Here is a 13,006-nt window from a genome sequence, read left to right as displayed (position 1 = left end):
CCATTAATAATCGTACTCGCATTAATAACCACAATGATGGAGCTTTACGGATTCAGATAAAGTGATGTGAGCCTCACAAGAACCCTGGGAGGTAAGCCCTATTATTATTCCGATTTTACAGATGAGGACACTGAGTCTCGAGGGCAAGGGAGTGGCCGAGATCACACAGGAAAACAGGGACCGAACAGGGATCAGCCTGGTCCCAGAGCCCAGGCCTTTAGCCTCAATTCTGAGCTCTCCAACCTTTATTCTGCTTTAACGGGGTAACCTTCCAGATGGAGGGACAGGGAGTGGAGATAGCTGAGAAGGAGCTCATAGGGGAGCGGCGGATGCAACAAAAATAGGGAGCAGAGGGTGCCTGGGTGGCTCAGTCATAGGGAGCAGAAGTGTCTTCTTGCCACCTCAGCAGGGAGCTAGGAAGCCTTGGCTGTGGGATTCTATAAGCTCTGTGGTACCCTAACTTCCAACAGCCAGGACTTCCCATGTGCCCGGTGCTGGGCTCAGCCCCTGACATACAGCATCTCCGTCCATCTGTATGGTGGACCATCTGTATGCTCTTTTCAGTCCCATTGTACAGGCCAGAAAACTGAGCCTCAGAAAACTAGTGACTTGCTCAAAGCCACTGTGACAAAACAGGGCCACACCTCTATCTCTCCACCTACACATTCTAGAACCTTGTTGCTGCCCCCCTCCAAGGGTGGAGTCTGGTTCCCCTGGCCCTTGAAGCTGCCAAAGGCTTATCACCCATAGAACATGGCAGAAGGGACGCTGCCATGATATCTGAGGCCAGCTCGGAAAAGGGGATGCAGCTTCCAGGGTGCTCCAGTGGGAACTTGCACTTGAAGCCACCATGCCAAGAGGAAGCCCAAATGAGCCCATGCGGGGAGACCGGAGACCACACAGGAGAGGGACGCCAAGCCAGTCCTGCCTCCTCCAGCCCCTGTCCTTTCCGGGCCGGCCGCCATGAGACTGCAACCACGGGACAGACCTCCAGCCAGAGCTGCAAGCCTCCAAACTGCAGACCCACCGAAGCCTCGGGAGATAATGAAATGATTGTGTGGAAGGCGTGGGGGCTTGGGGCTGATTTGTTATGCAGCACGGTACCCCGGCCAGTCCCCCAAGCTAACAAGGGATGGAGTCCCCGCTTTGATGCAAGCCCAGGTCTGCGTCATTCCTGGCTGCTCTGAGCACTGGCCTGCACGGTCCTTGGCCCTCAGGACCTTCTGCTAAGCTATGAAGAGAGCACTGGACTGTGAGTCCAGACCTGGATTCTGGTTCAGAACCTGCCGTTCATTAGCGCAGATTGGGAGCCCTTGGTGAGGAGCATCTCCTCTTAAAGGCTTATGTTTTTCACCCACCAAAGGGGCTCTCACCTACCACCCAGCCCACCTCATGGGCCAGCTTTAATGCCAAAGGAGACCGCCGAGCAACAGAAGTACTTGGCACAAAGAAGGAAGTCACAGCTTGCTGAATGTCTCTCCTGTGCCACGTGTTACACGTGCAGTCTCTGACTATCGAATGCCTGTAGAAGGTAGGTGGATTTATTACCATTTTACAGACACAGAAACTGAGGCCAGAGAGGGGAAATCACTGCACAAAATAAATCCCACAGCCAGGAGGTGGGGAGGCCTGGATTCAAAGCCAGGGCCCCTGCTCTTCCCTTGTGCCTCACTTTATCCTTATCAAGTGAGCTCCAGAGAGCCTCCATTTGCTGCCGTATGAAACACACGGGCACCGGCTAATTGTTCCATGGGCCGCTTTTTGCCAAAGGAAAAAAACACAAGGTTGGATGAATGGTTTCCTGATGGCTCCCAAGGGATGGCCCGGGCCATGAGCCTTGGTTAGCAGCAAACCAACCGTGATGTCGAATCACCCAGGGTTTTCTGCCTGCCAAGTGGAAGCAGCCCCAGAACGTCCTCCCACTGCCTTCCCAAAGGACCGTTCGGGGACAGCAGGCAGAGAGACAGAAGGGGGGTGGAGATGCGGTGCAGAGTGGGGGAGCTCCCCTCTGCCACCAGAAAAACACATTTCCTAAGACCCAACAGCCAGCTGGGTTGACTTCTTCAAACAAGTCACTTTATAATGAACCGACTGAGCCAGGAGCCACCTTGCCTGTCCACGGGAGGTGGCCCAGAGTCAGGGCATATTAGCATCGCAACCTTCGGGGAGCCTCCAGACAGCTCTAGGACATCCTTTCTCCCTCCTTCCCCCCCCCTCCCTCATCTGAGGCTCAGGCAGTTTCCATAACTTGGCCAAGGTCACACCCCGCTGATAAAAGGCCAAGCTGAAATCTGAACCAGGACTGGCTGACAGCAAAACTCCCGTGTCCTTTCCCCTCCGTATCCTAGGGGAAGGCAAGCCTCTGACTTCCAGGCTGCCCAGGGCACAGCTGGTGACAGGGCGGTCCCACACCCCCAGGCAGCCTCCCAGGATAAAGCGCGCCATGTCACAGGGGCCAACGGGATTGAGAAGGGGGTGGGGGAGAGGCACGGTGGGAGAGCTCTGCAGGAACACGGGGGGCTTGAGGGGGCCTGAGGGGGCTTTAGGAAGAACAGGATATGACCCCCCCCAAAGGAGGAGGCTCAGAGTAGTCCCAAGGAGTGATGCTGGGGCTGTGTATGATGTAGGTGCCGAAGGCTCAAACAAAGCAGAGGCCATGAGTACGCTGGGGCCCCGTGGTAATCTGAGGACCTGGGGAGCCATCAGCCTGGGACCACCCACACGGCCTCAGTGGTCTTTCATGGGGCCACCAGGTCTGGGGGCTGTGGCACAGGCTTGGTACCTGGGATAAATACACATTTGGTCTTTGTCCCCAGTCCCTGGCACACAACTCCTAAAACCCTTGGCATCTCTGAAGTGAGGAGGGTTTTTTTGGACACTAATGAATGGCTGGGGTCTGGTTGGGGGGCAGGGGGTTTCCTAATAGCTTCAGGACAGGGGCTGGTCACTGAGAAGACCAAGGCATGATTAGAAATTTAGAACTTTCAGCCTCGCCCCTTGACCTCTGAGGAGGGGAGAGGGACTGGGGCCTGAGTAATCAATCACCAGTGGCCAAGGACTTCATCAATCATGCCTAAATAATAAAACCACTGTAAAAACCCCAAACTACAGAATTCTGAGAGCTTCCGGGTTGGGAAACACATTGAGGAGCTGGGGGTGGGGGTGGGGGTCGTACCAGAGAGGGCAGGGAACCCCTCCCCCATGCCTTGCCCTACACATCTCTTGCATTTGGCTGTTCCTGGGTTGTATCCTTTACAACAAATGGATAAAGGTAAGTAAAGTGCCTTCCTGGGTTCTGTGAGCTTTTCTGGCAAATTATCAAACCCAAGGTGGGGGGTGGGAAGCCCCCAGCTTTATAGCTGGTCGGTCAGAAGTACAGGCGGCCCAAATGTGTGGTCCGGGGGTCTGAAGTCGGGCAGGTTGTGGGACTGAGCCCTTAACCTGTAGGGTCTGCACGGACTCCAGCATCTGCATTGAATTGAATTGAATTGTAGGACACCCAGGTAGTGTCTGGAGAATCAGAGAATTGGTTGGCCTAAGGAAAGCCCCCCACATTTGGCTTCAGAAGCAATTCAGAGAGCCCGGCTGAGAAAGTGACCCCACAAGCCCTCTGGGAGCCTGTGAGGACAGAGGCAGCAGTGCATGAGACAAGAGGCAAGATGTGTGGTCCCCCAAGTTTGGGCTTAGAGCTTGGGCAGACCTGGGTCCAAATCCCACCTCTGACTTTAGTTGTGTGCCCTGGGGAATAGGGACGAAGCTCCGGCCAGCATCAGTTTCCCCATCTGTTAGACAGGCATCATAATAGACCTCACCTCTCCCAGGCTGTTCTAAGGCTGCAGTGACCACGTCCAGAAGCTCTCAGCCCAGGGCCCGGAAAAACAAATCCGTTCCGCATTAGGAGATGACCCTGACGGCCTGTTGCAAAGGCGAGGACAGCAGAGGGATATTTGCAGGGAGCCTGACCGGTCGAGTGCTCTGGAACGTACTCGCTGTGCAATGTCAGGTAAAACACATACTTTCTCTGAGTCTCTGTTCTTTAATCCAACAAGAGGGAGATGCATGGCAGCAAACACTTCTGAGCCCACACTTGACCAGCCAAGTCCTGTACCCCGCACTTTTGGGCACTGACTCAGTTAATCCTCACAACGAGCCTGCAAGCCGGGGCCTCTATTGGGTCCATTTTATAGAGCGGAAAACTGAGGTTCGGGGAGCCCAAGCCAAAGCTTGCACCCAGCAGGCTGACTCCAGACTCCTGCCCGTGGCACTGTTGGTCCTCACCAGACTACCGCATGAATCGAATCCGATCAAGAGGCACGATCGAGGTACAAGTGCTTTCGAAACAGTCAAACGCTAAACCGATATTCGTGGTGGCTGTTGTTGCCCTAACACTTCAGAAACCCTGAGTCCGGTTATGAGCCCCAAAATCTCCCACAGGGACTGATACTGGTTTTTAAAAAATAAGATCAGGGCTCTCAAAATAAGGAAGCCAGGCGCACTGGGAGGAGATCATCGTTTTAATGAGGGAAAAAAAAAAAAAACCCTGATTAATGGAAATGATTCTTAATATATTTCAAAATGATCTGTTATGACACAAAGCAAAGACATTTATATATGACTTTGAAATTCTTAATAGCTGATTTTAGAGCAACCTATTATGAAATCTTCCAGAGCAGAATATATAGTAAGTAAATCATCGGGCAGGCCTCCCAGGCACACTGACGGCAGCTCCTCTTAAAATAATTTATAAGGTGGGGTGGGGGGAGGCTGGGAGAAATTATTGCCATAATCATGTATTAATAAAATATTTATAAATGTGACTTTCCCTTTTAGCGTTACAGGCAGCTCCAGGTATGGGGCAGGTCCCCGAGCGCACATCAGAGGGGGCCTCCCACGTGCCCTAGGGGGAGAAACCCCATGTACCGAACTCCTCTGGTGACCGGTCAGTGGGCCAGGGGACTCTGCTAGCCTCTGTTTTGTGGCATTGGAGGTAGAGAGGGTTGAAGTTGATGGTGGAAATCAGGAGGCAGATCCCACCCATCTGCAGACCTTGCAGAGTGTCTGGGGGGGGCGGCGGGGGGGGCAATCCTGTGTCAGCTCAGTGCAGCCAAGAGGCAACCAGCTGGGCTACCTGGGGAGAGTGTCCTATGCTGGGATCGACAACAAAATCCTAGACTCGCCTTCTACTGAAGGATTGCCTCGAGCTAGCCTCTACTGATGACCGATCCACCATCCCTTGCCTTGGCCATCCCAGACCTGCCACCCCATACATGTCCCTGGTCTGGCACTGTGGGTGCCTGTCTGCGCCTCCCTGCTGTCTCTGGCTTCAGGCACATGCTCAGCTCAAGCTCGGGACAGGCTGGAAGTGCGGGTGTTAATGCCTCCCAGGAGCAACCTTCGACCAGGGAGAAGGAGGAGGCGGTGGATAAATACACCACTCCGTTGTCTCCTGGGTAAATACAATTGGAAGGCATGTTCCTCAGAATCGCCCACAGGTCCCCAGTGGAACTGGGTTTCCAGTCGCCCAGAGGTGATGCGCTCATGAAGTATCACCTGCCTCCCCTTCCCTATCTCCCTCCCCTACTGCTGATTCCCTCCCAGAAGGGCACGTGCACCCAGATCTTTGTCTCAGGGTCTGCTTTAGGGGACCCAGTCCAGTTTAACTTCCTCACCCATGTTCCATTTGATCCTCCCATCAGCCCCATTCTCTGCCCATTGAAAGAGGAGATCACCGAAGCTCAGACGAGTCTGGTGTTCAATCCTGGTTAATTGCACCAAGAGCCTCAGCTTTCCATTCTGTAAAACAGGCTTGCTTCCTTCAACTCATCCCCAGCCCACGGATGTCCCAACTCTGAACCTTCAGGGCTTTCCTGTTCTGACCTCTGCAAACCCATCCTTGACCCAGTCAGCTCACAAAGCTGGCTGATGGTCCCAGGTAGGAAGCCTCATATCTCCTTATAAGATGATAAATTCACAAGAAGGGACCCAATTTTCACAGCCCCTCATATCCCTCCCTCTGTCGGGTCTGGGCACAAAGTAGATGTTGGCTCATCTCAGGGATGGGGATGTGTTATGGGCTGAATTATGTCTTCGCCAGATCAGTATGTTAAAGTGCTAACTCCCAGGACTTCAGATTGTGACTGTATTTGTCGATCAAGGCTTTAACGTGATAATTAAGGTAAAATGAGGTCCTGGGGGTAGGCCCTAATCCAATGCGATTGGTGTCCTAATCAGAAGAGGAATCAGGATGCAGACACACACATGAGTGAGGACACGGCAGGAAGGCAAGCCTCTGCAAGCCCCCGACAGAGGCCTCAGGCAAAACCAACCCTGCCGGCACCTTGACCTTGAACTTTCAGCCTCCAGAACTGTCAGAAAACAAATTTGCTAGATTAAGAACCTCGAATCTGGCTCAACAGCAGAATGTCACATCTGATAAAACTGTGACCAGAGGCAGAGGTGACTTGCTTAAGGTCACACATCAAGTTGGGGGGTTGGGGCAGGGACAGATTCCTAACATCCTCTCTCTGGCATGGCTGGGTCTAAGGGGGATGGAGGAGTTTTTTCAGAGCAAATCAAACATTTAGGCGCTTCGGAGGCACGAAGTCCGCCAGTTGCTGTGATCTTCCATGGATTGGTGCAGGATAGGGCTGGGCGAGCTTCTGTAAAGGGCTATATAACAGTAATTATTTGAGGCTTTGCAGGCCACACCGTCTTTGTCTCAACTCCTCAACTCAGCCGTTGTGGCAGGAATGTAGCCAGAGACATGTAAATGAGGGGCATGTCCCTGTTCCAATAAAACTTTAATTATGGATACTATAATTTGAATACCATAGAATTTTCACACATCCCCAAATATTACAGATAGGTAGGTAGGTAGATAGATAGATAGATATTCATCTAATTGAAATATAAAAACTATTTTTAGCTTATTGCTGTCCAAAAGCAGATAGCAGACTGGATTTAGTCCTATAAGCCATAGTTTGCTGGCCCTTCCTGGGGACAAAGCCCATTGCAGAGGTAGAGATTTTACCAGATGATTAGAGTTTTGCAGGAAAAGAAAGGCAGCTCAGGTTGGAGATGGGGCCATGTTCTCACACTATGGTGTGCATGACTCACGTTGGTCTTGGTGACAAGGAAGCTGAGAGAGACACTACAGTCCCACGGGCAAAATGGTAGTGATGCCCCAGGAGCCAACGTGTTGAGTGTGGCCCACAACTGATTTTTGGGAAGGCAAGTGGCATTTGATTTTTCACCTTTGCCGAGTCAAGCATGTCTGTCCTTGGTTTGGACCAACTGGGGGATCCCTACCTTACTTATTTCTGACTCAGCGTAACTTCTAGAAATTTCCAAAATCAAATCAGTGGGCCAATATATGTAGCTCACATGTACGAGAATTGAAAGAATAGACCCCAAGGCCCAGGAGTGTGGGGATGGCAGGAATGATGTGCCAACATGTTCCAGAAGTCTGATGCCCATATACAAATGACCCAGAATGTCAGCCAGAATTGGTGCACAGTCCCAGAGGACAGACCTCAAGTCACACATATTCATTCAACACGTAAATCCCAACTCCATGTCCCGGGCCGCAAGGAATTCACTCCCTACTAGAAATAGCTAGACAAGGACGTGATCACAATGCAAGGCACCATGATCCTCGTGGAGGCAGGAACCATGCTTTTCTTGATCCCCACCGTCTCCCTGGGACCTTTCACAGCGCCAAAAGAGACCAAGGAAATCGGTTAGGGAAGTGAGGAGACTTGAATGCCGAGTCAAGGAATTTTAGTTGAGTTAGCAGGCAAGAGAGAGCCTCGGGAAGATTCTAAGCAGGGGAATGGCACAATAGGCCTATAATTTTTAGAAAAGAGCCCCGGGTCACAACGAAGATGGACTGAGGGAAGAACATAGACATTAGCAATGAGACTACTGTAACAGTCCAAGCAAAAAAAAAACAAAAACAAAAAACAAAAAACTGGCAAACAGTAAGGCTAGAGAAACAAGGAACAAGAACAGAAATGTTGTCACAGAGATTCTTTACAGGGCGAGGTGAATAATGATCGGCTAGGTAGGGGTGAGGGCAAGAGGGAAGACCAGAACCACTTGGGAAACCAAGCTGAGGTAGGGATGATCAGTAAACAGACAACTGAGGGCAGGCAGCCGACTCAGGAGGAGAAGGATGGCTGGGTAAGCTTCAGCACGTCAGGTGGGGGAGCATCTCCAAGATTGCCTAGGTAGAAACACAGCACCTTTATTGCTTGGACCCAGCTATCTCTCAGGTGTTCTGGAGTGTTCTGGTGCTCAACGCCGTGGCTGCCAGCTACATACGGCTATTTAAATTCATGTTGATGAAAATGTAATGCAATTAAACATTCCACCCCTCGGTTGCGCTAGCTGCATGTCAGAGGCTCTATAGCCCCATGCGGCTCGGGGCTGGTTCTGGACCGCACAGATGGAGAACATCTCCGTCTACAAGGTTTCCTTGAAAAACCCCAGCCCCATTTCCATCTCACCGCGCCCGGTCCAGCAGCCTCCCAGGGAACAGGCCCAGCGACACAGATGACAGATTGATCCTGTCCCTCCTTTTGGCGGCAGGTGCCACCGCATACAGCTGGTGGCACAGGTGAGCTGGGCAGGAAGCACGTACCTTTGCAGGCCCCCGCTGCGCCGAGGTGGTAGATGGCTGCCAACACCCTCCAAATGGCTCGCTGCTCGCCCTCCGAAATGCCCAGTGTCTCCATGGCACAGCGGAGTTGGGCAAAGGCAGCCGCCGCCTTCTGCTTGTCTTCAGGCTGAGAGCAAAGGGAGAGAGGAAGAGGCCATGAGGGTGGAGAAAAGGCGAAGCACTGACTCAGGGCTCACCCTTGGGGGAAACGTGTGGTCGCTTTATTAGCGCAGTAAATGACCCAGAATTAGGCTGTGCTGGCTTGACACCCAGGGCTCCAACTGTAGGGAAAGTTTCTAGAAATCGTTTCTATCTGACTTTGGAATGCGCTGCGATTTTTATTCAGCTATGTGTTCATTCGGGAGATGTGTTTTTGTTTTTGTTTTTGTTTTGAGGCTCTGCTCGGTACTGGGCCCTGAGGGTGCAAAGCCGAGGGAAGCCCAGCACTTGACTTGGGGGGCCTCTCAAGGCAGCAGTGGACGGAGACATAACTTGGGGCCAGGTATGAGTGGGGAACAGTGTGATCTCAGAGGCAGGAAGGCGCTAATGAATCCCACCCAAAAGCAGCAAATAGATGGTCACAGAAGGCGAAACAAACCCGAGATTGAATTTGGAAGATGAATAGGCATCATTGACCAATTTAATGCAGTAAGTCCCGACGAGCAGAGGGAACAACATGACCAAAGGAGATCTGAGGAGACAGGAGGTGAACCTCTGAATGCGGGCGCAGAAGCAGGTATTTTTGGAGGCGGGGCCACCAGAGAAGAGAGAGAGCTTGAGCAGGTTGCAGGTGCCAATTGTGAAGGCCTCACCCATGATGTTAAGGGCACGGGCTTTAAATTCCAGCCACGACTGGCAAATGCGCACCCCTGTCTACACTCCTGCATCTGTGGCAGGCATCAGTAATTAATCGAGAGCCCACAGCAAGCCAGTGAGTCCCCGATTCTTCTCAGGACACCACCCCTTGCAGCCAACACCAACTGATCTGCCCCAGCAACTGAAGGGGAAACCAACTGTTCGCTATCCCCAGTGCAAGTGATGGGAAACTACCCAAGATTTTTAAGCGGGAGGAACAAGAAAGTGACATGATCAGATGTTTATGGGTTGTAGGGTGTTGTTTTTTTCTTTTTCAGATTTATGATCCTAATTATGTTTGGGATTGAATATTAAAATGAGTCTGAAACTCCTGCACACACCATCTGGCCAAGAAGATTCAGCTCAGAAACCTGCTGGGCTGAGAGGAAGTGAGCTGGGGACAAGAATTCTGTTGTCACTAATCCACCAGCAGATAATGAGGAGCTGGTTTGCACTTGGCCCTCTGACAGAGCGTGGGCAATGAACGGTAGGCTGTTAAAGCTGGCAGGTCCTTGAATTTTGCGGAATCCAGTATGCCCAGAGAGGGGAGAACACTGGCCCAAGGTCACACAGCAAATCAGTACCAGATGCAGAGCTGGAATCAGGCTTTTCTGATTTCCAGTCCAGGCTGCTTGTCCCCTTCCATTCAAGCCACTTCTAACCAGGAAAGAAGCCTGCAAGGATCAGCGACCAATTGGGACGGCGTCAAAGCAGGCGGTGACATTGAGAGATTCACTGTGAAAATATTTCAATTAATAGCAAAAGCATGTGCCACTGATCCATCATATTTCTGGGCTACCACAGGACCACAAAATCCCTAGCAACCAGGAGCTCAGCCTAGCAACGGCCGCTGCTCCGCTGGAGCCCACAGAGGGAGGGAGGGCATCTGACCAACATGTTCTCTGTTATTTATGAGATTTCAAAGTAGCAATGAAAGGACACCAAAAGGACAGTGGCAACACATTTACTATCATTCCCACTGTCAGCTCTGGGCATTTGACTTTAAATTACAGGTGGACTCCATCATCTGCCACTGAGCTCATGTGAAGAGAAGGAAAAACTTTCCCTAAAGCTTCATCTGTTTCTCTTCCTCTCCCTGCCTCCCCATCCCTGCCCCCTCCCCCACCCACGGCTCTGTTGCAACAGAAAATAGAGAGAGAAAAATGTCTATGTTTCTGATACGAACCATTAGGATCAGGAAGATGTTTACAGTTCCTTGAATTTCCAGGGAACCAAACACCTCTGCCCAGTGCTGGGATGCAAGCCACTCCTTGCACCCCAGTCGCGCACGGAGAGATCAGTGAAGTTAGTGGACTACGTCAAGTCACAGCCCAGATGTCTGTGCACAGGAGAAGGAATAAACAAAGGGCCGTGTAGCCGGGGCACAGTGTTGGAGGATCACTCGGCAATGAACGACAATGAGCCGCTGCTGGGTGCGACCATGCGCCTGAATCCCACAGACCCGGGCTGAGCCAGAGAAGCCAGATACCAAAGACTCTGCACCCTGGGACTCCCATCTCTGCGAGGTTCAACGTGGGCCAAACTAGCCTCTGGTAAGACAAGTCAGGTGATGACTCTGGGATGGGAGGGACACACCTGCCGGCCAAGAGACTCGAAGGAGCCTTTGTCAGAATGAGGAACGTTCCAGGTGTCGATCTGGGGTGTGGCTACAGGTGTGGTTAAGAATATAATCATCACTGAGTTGGAGGCTTAAAATTAGTGTGCTTTATACGCTTTATGTCTCACCTCAATTAAAAAAAAATTAGGGGCGCCTGGGTGGCTCAATCTGTTCAGCGTCTGCCTTCGGCTCAGGTCATGATTCTGGGGTCCTGAGATCGAGCCCCGGGTCGGGCTCCCTGTTGGGTGGGAGGTCTGCTTCTCCCTCTCCCTCTGCCCCTCCTCCTGCTTGTGCTTTCTCTCTCTCTCTCTCTCAAATAAATAAATAAAAATAAAATAAAATAATGAAAAAAAAAAAACCAACTCACACCATGCCCAGAGTTTCTGAGGCAATCAAAGACTCAAGGTCAACCAAAGACTGCAGGTAATTTAGTGAGGGGGGGGGGCGGGAAATCCAGAATGCCCTTTCCACAATAGACTGGGCTGTGCTTAGAGTGCCCAAGAGATTCCTTCAATGCGGAGAGAGGCCAGGTTTGGATTTGGAGTCAGACAGAGCTGGCCGTCCCCTGGACTCTCTGCTCCCCAGCACAGTGACTTTGTACAGATCTCTGGCCCTTGCCCTGGGGCTCAGTTTCCACCTCTGTAGAACAGAAACTGTAGCCCGCCGTCCTCCCAGGGCCACTGTGATAATAAATGAGTCGTGTGTAAAGCACCCAGCATAGTGCCCCGGCACAGAGTGGTGCCTAATAAATGCCAGTCCCCATGCACCGCTGCGTCTCTTCCACAGTGCCTTGACCCAGGCTGTTCTGCTTTTCCGGACACCCTCCCCCACTGCTGCCCAAGTGCAGGCCCAGCACCCCATGGAAGTTGAACTGGGAATGGCCCTGCCCTTGAGAGGCTCCCAGGCCAATGAGGGGGACAGATGTGCAAACCGAATGAGGGCCGGAGTGACTGCAGGAGAGGGGGGCGGGCAGGAGACTCGGGGGGGCGTCAGAGGCTTCTTGGAAGTAGTGGTGCATGAAGCAAACAGAATGAGCCAGGGGACATGGGGACTGGGGGGGGGGGGCAGGACAGGAAGAGTCTCCAAGCAGAAGGGCACGGGGCTGGGGGGACGGAGCGTGGTGCTTAGGTGCCGAGAACCCTGAGGTGGGTCGTGCAGGCCTGTCTCCCCCCGAGAGATGGGCAGTGGGGAGCCCTGGGTTGCAGCTGGGAGCTGCTCTCTGAGGGAGCCATGGCTACTGGAGCCTCGCTGGCTGAAAGAAAGCTGGCACGCGAGCACCTTCTCCCTGAGGCCGGCTCTAGGAGGAAAATGCTGAAAGTGGACTCAGTTTGCTTGCCCACACAGGTGGGTGAACCTCCTGGAGAACGTGGGGAGGGCAGGACAGGTGTCAGCCCGGAGCTCCCCATACCTGAGCCGTTCCGCTCCATGCTCACATCCTCTCTGGGCACTGGGAGTCCATTTAAGGAGGGAGAAGAGGAAACATGAATTGAGCACCTGGTACTTTTACTTTACTTTACGTACTAGGTACTTTTACTCTGTAAGGTAGGTGTGGGTCTCTCCCTCTGACAGAGGAGGAAACTGAGGCTCAGAGAGGGTTAGGCCCTTGTCCAAAGTCACCCAGCTGGGAAGGAGAAAATTCACTGCTTGCCAGATACTCTACTGGGCCCCACTGCTAGGAGCAGACCAAGGAGCTGGGTAGGGCTCTACCCATTCCGCAGGTGCGAACACTGAGTCCAGAGAGGATAAATGACCCAAGAGTGCACAGTGAACCCCAGAGCACATGGTCTTCAGCCACGACACTGGATTGAGATGACAGAGGGGGATGCGCTATAGTGCCAGATTTGGGGACAGGTCCAGCCCTGCCTCTACCTCTT

General features: G+C 52.4%; 1 protein-coding gene across 3 annotated transcripts in view; it reads right to left on the bottom strand.

Moving 5' to 3' along the window:
• MYO18B (myosin XVIIIB) overlaps window positions 1-13,006 on the bottom strand; it is a 264,358-nt gene that overhangs the window by 211,089 nt on the left and 40,263 nt on the right. For all 3 annotated transcript variants that reach the window (XM_035724040.1, XM_035724041.1, XM_027577179.2), the window contains exon 12: window positions 8,642-8,786. In XM_035724040.1, the coding sequence (XP_035579933.1) occupies window positions 8,642-8,786 (145 nt within the window). The remainder of the gene's footprint in view (window positions 1-8,641; window positions 8,787-13,006) is intronic.

Source organism: Zalophus californianus, chromosome 14, assembly GCF_009762305.2.
Source record: "Zalophus californianus isolate mZalCal1 chromosome 14, mZalCal1.pri.v2, whole genome shotgun sequence".
Classification (NCBI taxonomy): Eukaryota; Metazoa; Chordata; class Mammalia; order Carnivora; family Otariidae; genus Zalophus; species Zalophus californianus.
The sequence above is the reverse complement of the archived record's forward strand: the minus strand, read 5'-3'. Positions and strand labels throughout refer to the sequence as shown.